Here is a 4,513-nt window from a genome sequence, read left to right on the forward strand (position 1 = left end):
AGGGTTGAATTTCGTCTTCTTTCTGTATTTCAGCCTCCGTCAGTGTGTGGTGAGGGTGATTCCAATTTGGAAAGTACTGAAGATCCAAGACGAGAAAATGCAACAGAAACTTCCAAGGCTGTCACAGTGGATCCGTTGCAGGATTACCAAACCAATCTGTTGCAATACGTCATGCAGACGCAACAGGAGATCAATCATCGACTCGATTCAATAGGAGAGCAGATCGACAGTATGTATAGAGTCTTTTACTCTTTTACTTGTTTCAGTCATTGGACTGTGGCCATGCTGGAGCACTGCACAACTCGAACTCAGATATTTAGTGTGTGTCATTTGTTAGGATTGGGCACTTTTGTATTTATTTTCCTTTCACTGGTCTCTTATTAATGGGTAGAGTGCGTAAATCCACATGAAAAATACGCAACCTCACAACATGGCCATGTAATGACAAGTGACCATCAGTGTTCGACTGGTCATCAGTTTGTGTTATCACGGATCAATCCATGTTATGTAGATTACAATCGAATGTACCCTGTTATCCTGGATCGGATGATTAAAAATTAATGCAATCCATTAAATTGTGCCTATAATAATTGGTGCATGAGGAACTGTGAATAGTGATATAGACAAATGGTTGAAGGAGATAGCCGTCTTAACAATAATAATAATAATAATATTTCTTTTTCTATTTTCAGGACTGGAAGACAAGGAGAAGATTACAACACCACTCTCCTCTGACCTGCCCTTGTTGAGGAAATCTCTGCGGAGTATGATGAATGATTTGAGTAAAGTACGGAAGATGGCTGCTTACCAATGAATTCCATCCCAGGAACTTGGATATCTCTCTCTCTCTCTCTCTTGAAGAAGAATCTGGTGTCGTTTTCTTACTTTTTTTTGTTTTGTTTTGGGGGAGTTTTTCAAAAAGAAAACAAATTACCCCCCCCCCCCCGCAAAAGCAAAAAAGAAAAAAAAAACAAAATCAGGGGGAGGTGGCAGTGGCGGTGATGATGGTGGTGGTGGCAGACATGCAGGAGTTCAGGCATAGAATCACCACGTTACCATTAGTCATGAATGGTATCACTCACTCACTCACGCATGCACACACACACACTCACACACACAACATATGCCCTGATATACATACGTATGTGCATACATGTGCAAAAGGGCTGGTGCTTATGTCTTCCAAACAAACACCCTGGAGCCACTGATCAAGACGATGCGAACAAGCCTCGGAAAATTGGCTGTGGATGATGGCATCGGTGGTGGTGGTGGTGGTAACTATTTTGGAAGAAGGTGTCGGGGGTTTTCTTTTTGATGTGAAAAAAGGATTGCTAAACTTTTATTTATTTCTTTTTCTTTTTTTTTGTTTGTTTGTTTTTGTTTATTTAACAGGAATGGCTGTTATTTCAAAACAATATTGTATATTATTATCATTATCATTGCGTTCGTAAGAATATCTTATTTGTATCATACAATCATTATTCAGCCGAGGTCGACTTTGCCTTTCTTCCTTTCGGGGTCGATAAATTAAGTACCAGTTACACACTAGGGGTCGATGTAATCAACTATCCCCTCCCTCAAAATTTCAGGCCTTGTGCCTTTAATAGAAAGGATTATTGTTATTATTATTATTAAGGCAGCGAGCTGGCAGAATTGTTAGAACGACGAGCAAAATGCCGCTACGTTCTGAGTTCAAACTCCACTGAGATTGTCTTAGCTTTTCGTCCTTTAGGATTGGATTAAACACTGGGGTCGATGTAATCGACTTAATTCCTTCCCCCCAAATTTGAGGCCTTGTGCTTCCAATAGAAAGTATTATTATTATTATTATTATTATTATTAAGGTAGGGAGCTCACAGGATTGTTAGCATGTCAGGCAAAAATGCTAAGCAGTATTTCGTCTGGTTTTACGTTCCGGGTTCAAATCCTGCCGAGGTCAACTTTACCTTTCACCCTGAAGGTAAAGGGTCGATAAAATAAGTACCAGTTCAAGCACTGGGGTCGTTGTGATCAACTTAACCCCTTCTCCCCCTCCCCCACCGAAATTGCTGGCCTTGTGCCAAAATTTGGGACTATTATTATTATATTTATTATTATCATTATGGCAGCAAGTTGGCGGAATTGTTAGCATGCTGGATGAAATGCTTAGTGACATTTCGTCTGTCTTTGTGTTCTGAGTTCAAATTCCACCAAGGTCAACTTAACCTTTTATCCTTCTATGGTCAGTTTGACTAGACTGCCTTTCCACTAAATTCTTGGTCCTGTGCCTTTCTTACAAAGTCTTCATCATCATCATCATCATCATAGAGTAGAGTAGTAGATAGAATTTTTTTTTTTTTTCTTTTGGTTGTTTACATTCTGAGTTCAAGTCCTGTTAAGGCCAACTTGGCCTTTCATCCCTCCAGGGACAATAAAATAAAGTACCAAACTTCCACCCTTCTACTTATGTTGGGAAGATCACCATCATCATCGTCATCATCATCATCATTTTTACATCTGCTTTCCATGCTAGCATGGGTTGGATGGGTAATCCTGGTCTGAGTCTTTTCGTATTGGGAGCCATTTCTCTCGCGCCGTTGGGCTTGGTTTCTATGGCTGGATGCCCTTCCTGTTGCCTATCCTGTAGAGGTTGGGTGGTCCTCAGCAAGACCTGACTATAGGGACTTCACTGCCCTATGCTTTCTCTCTTCATTTGCCGACTACTTTACAGAGTGTACTGGAGGCATTTTCTTGTGGCATCAACACCAGAGAGGCTGAATTGTCTTTGGGGACGAAGGGCTAAGGGACCTCACAACCTTATGCTTTCTCTGCTTGTTTGCCAACCCCTTTTTGTGACACCAACACCAGAGGGGTTGTCGTGGTTGCCAGTCTCTCTAGAGAGGGCGGCATGATTTGGCAGCTTTCTGTTATGGCACCAACACAGGCAGTGGAGGAAGGTGTCTTGTACACAGGAAATTCTCAGTCTGTGAAAATCTTTCTCTAGAAATGTACATAGGCACCTCTTCCACCATTGATAATAATAGATTGGTAACCCTTTTGGACACAAGTTGAAGGCTGCCTTCTGTGTGTGTGTGTGTGTGTGTGTGAGATATGTTTGTAGATGTTTGTTTTTGTATATTGGCACACAATGTCATAAACATTAAAAGACTATTTAAAGAATATATTAAAAAAAACCCTCACTGTGCTGATTAAGTATTTGCTGACGATGTAACTCACTAATCATATGCGAATCAGCTCTCACGACCTCTTTCTATTGGCCAGTAAAATTAAAATGTGAGAACCATGTCATATGAAATGTAGAGAAACTCCTGGAAGTATCAACCCTCCTCCCCCTCCCCCCTCATCACAAATGACTCAGCCTGGTTCTTGTGTCTCTCAAGTGCACATGCACGGGACCAACCGTGTACACTTGGTTCCTGCACAGTAAGGGTTAAAAGGTGGTGGGTTTGTTCTTTTTGATCTCAAATTAGTGCTTATAATGTTTGGTGACCCTTGGTCTAGTGTACAGATGGAAGAAACAAAAATGTATGAGGAACCTACTCCCAATACAGTATACATATTAAAAACGCGTCCACCCCTTTAAGGAAATCAAGGAGTGCTTGCTGTAGATTTTACTTGAAATGTCAAAATGGGGTTGAATGAAATAGGTAGAAGCTTCCTTCTTGTTGTTGATGGTTCTTTTCTCTCTCTTTCTCTCTTTTTCTCTCTCTCTCTCTTTCTCTCTCTCTCTCTCTCTCTCTCTCTCTCTTTCTCTCTTTATCTCTCTCTCTCTCTCGTTGCCATCTTTTGTTCATGTTGCATCCATGTATATTTAGTCCTTCAGCATTCAGATCACTCTGTCAAATGCAATGCTTATTTGTTTACATTGCCTGGGAGAAAAGGTGGGGGCCAGCCATGCTAGCTTGGTGTGTTGGTGTCTGTGTGTGGCTAGAGCGTTGAGCTCACAATCACGAGGTCTTGAGCAAGACACTTTATTTCACGTTGCTCTGGTTCACTCATCTGTAAAAATTAGTTGCGACATCACTGGTGCCAAGCTGTATCGGCCTTTGACCTCCCCTTGGATAACATTGGTGGCATGGAGGGGGAGGACTGGTATGCACGGACGACTGCTGATCTTCCATAAACAGCTTTGCCTGGATTTGTTTCTCGGAGGGGAACTTCCTAGGTGTGATCCCATAGTTATTGATGACCAAAAGGGTGGGTCTTTACCCTATACTCTTTTACTTGTTTCAGTATTTTGACTGTGGCCATGCTGGAGCACCGCCTTTTAGTCGAGCAAATTGACCCCAGGACTTATTCTTTAGAAGCTTAGTACTTATTCCATCGATTTCTTTTGCCGAACCGCTAAGTTACGGGGACATAACCACACCAGCATCGGTTGTCAAGCAATGTTGGGGGACAAACACATACATATATATATATATATATACGACGGGCTTCTTTCAGTTTCCGTCTACCAAATCCACTCACAAGGCTTTGGTCGGCCCGAGGCTATAGTAGAAGACACTTGCCC

General features: G+C 41.7%; 1 protein-coding gene across 1 annotated transcript in view; it reads left to right on the top strand.

The window, feature by feature from the left end:
• LOC106868761 (PHD finger protein 20) overlaps positions 1-2,514 on the top strand; it is a 25,849-nt gene extending 23,335 nt beyond the window's left edge. Inside the window, exons 17-18 of the mRNA XM_052976501.1 lie at positions 34-229; positions 693-2,514. Of these exons, the coding sequence (XP_052832461.1) occupies positions 34-229; positions 693-814 (318 nt within the window). The 3' untranslated portion in view covers positions 815-2,514. The remainder of the gene's footprint in view (positions 1-33; positions 230-692) is intronic.
• The last annotated feature ends 1,999 nt before the right edge of the window (positions 2,515-4,513 follow it).

This window comes from Octopus bimaculoides, chromosome 24, assembly GCF_001194135.2.
Source record: "Octopus bimaculoides isolate UCB-OBI-ISO-001 chromosome 24, ASM119413v2, whole genome shotgun sequence".
Taxonomy (NCBI): domain Eukaryota; kingdom Metazoa; phylum Mollusca; class Cephalopoda; order Octopoda; family Octopodidae; genus Octopus; species Octopus bimaculoides.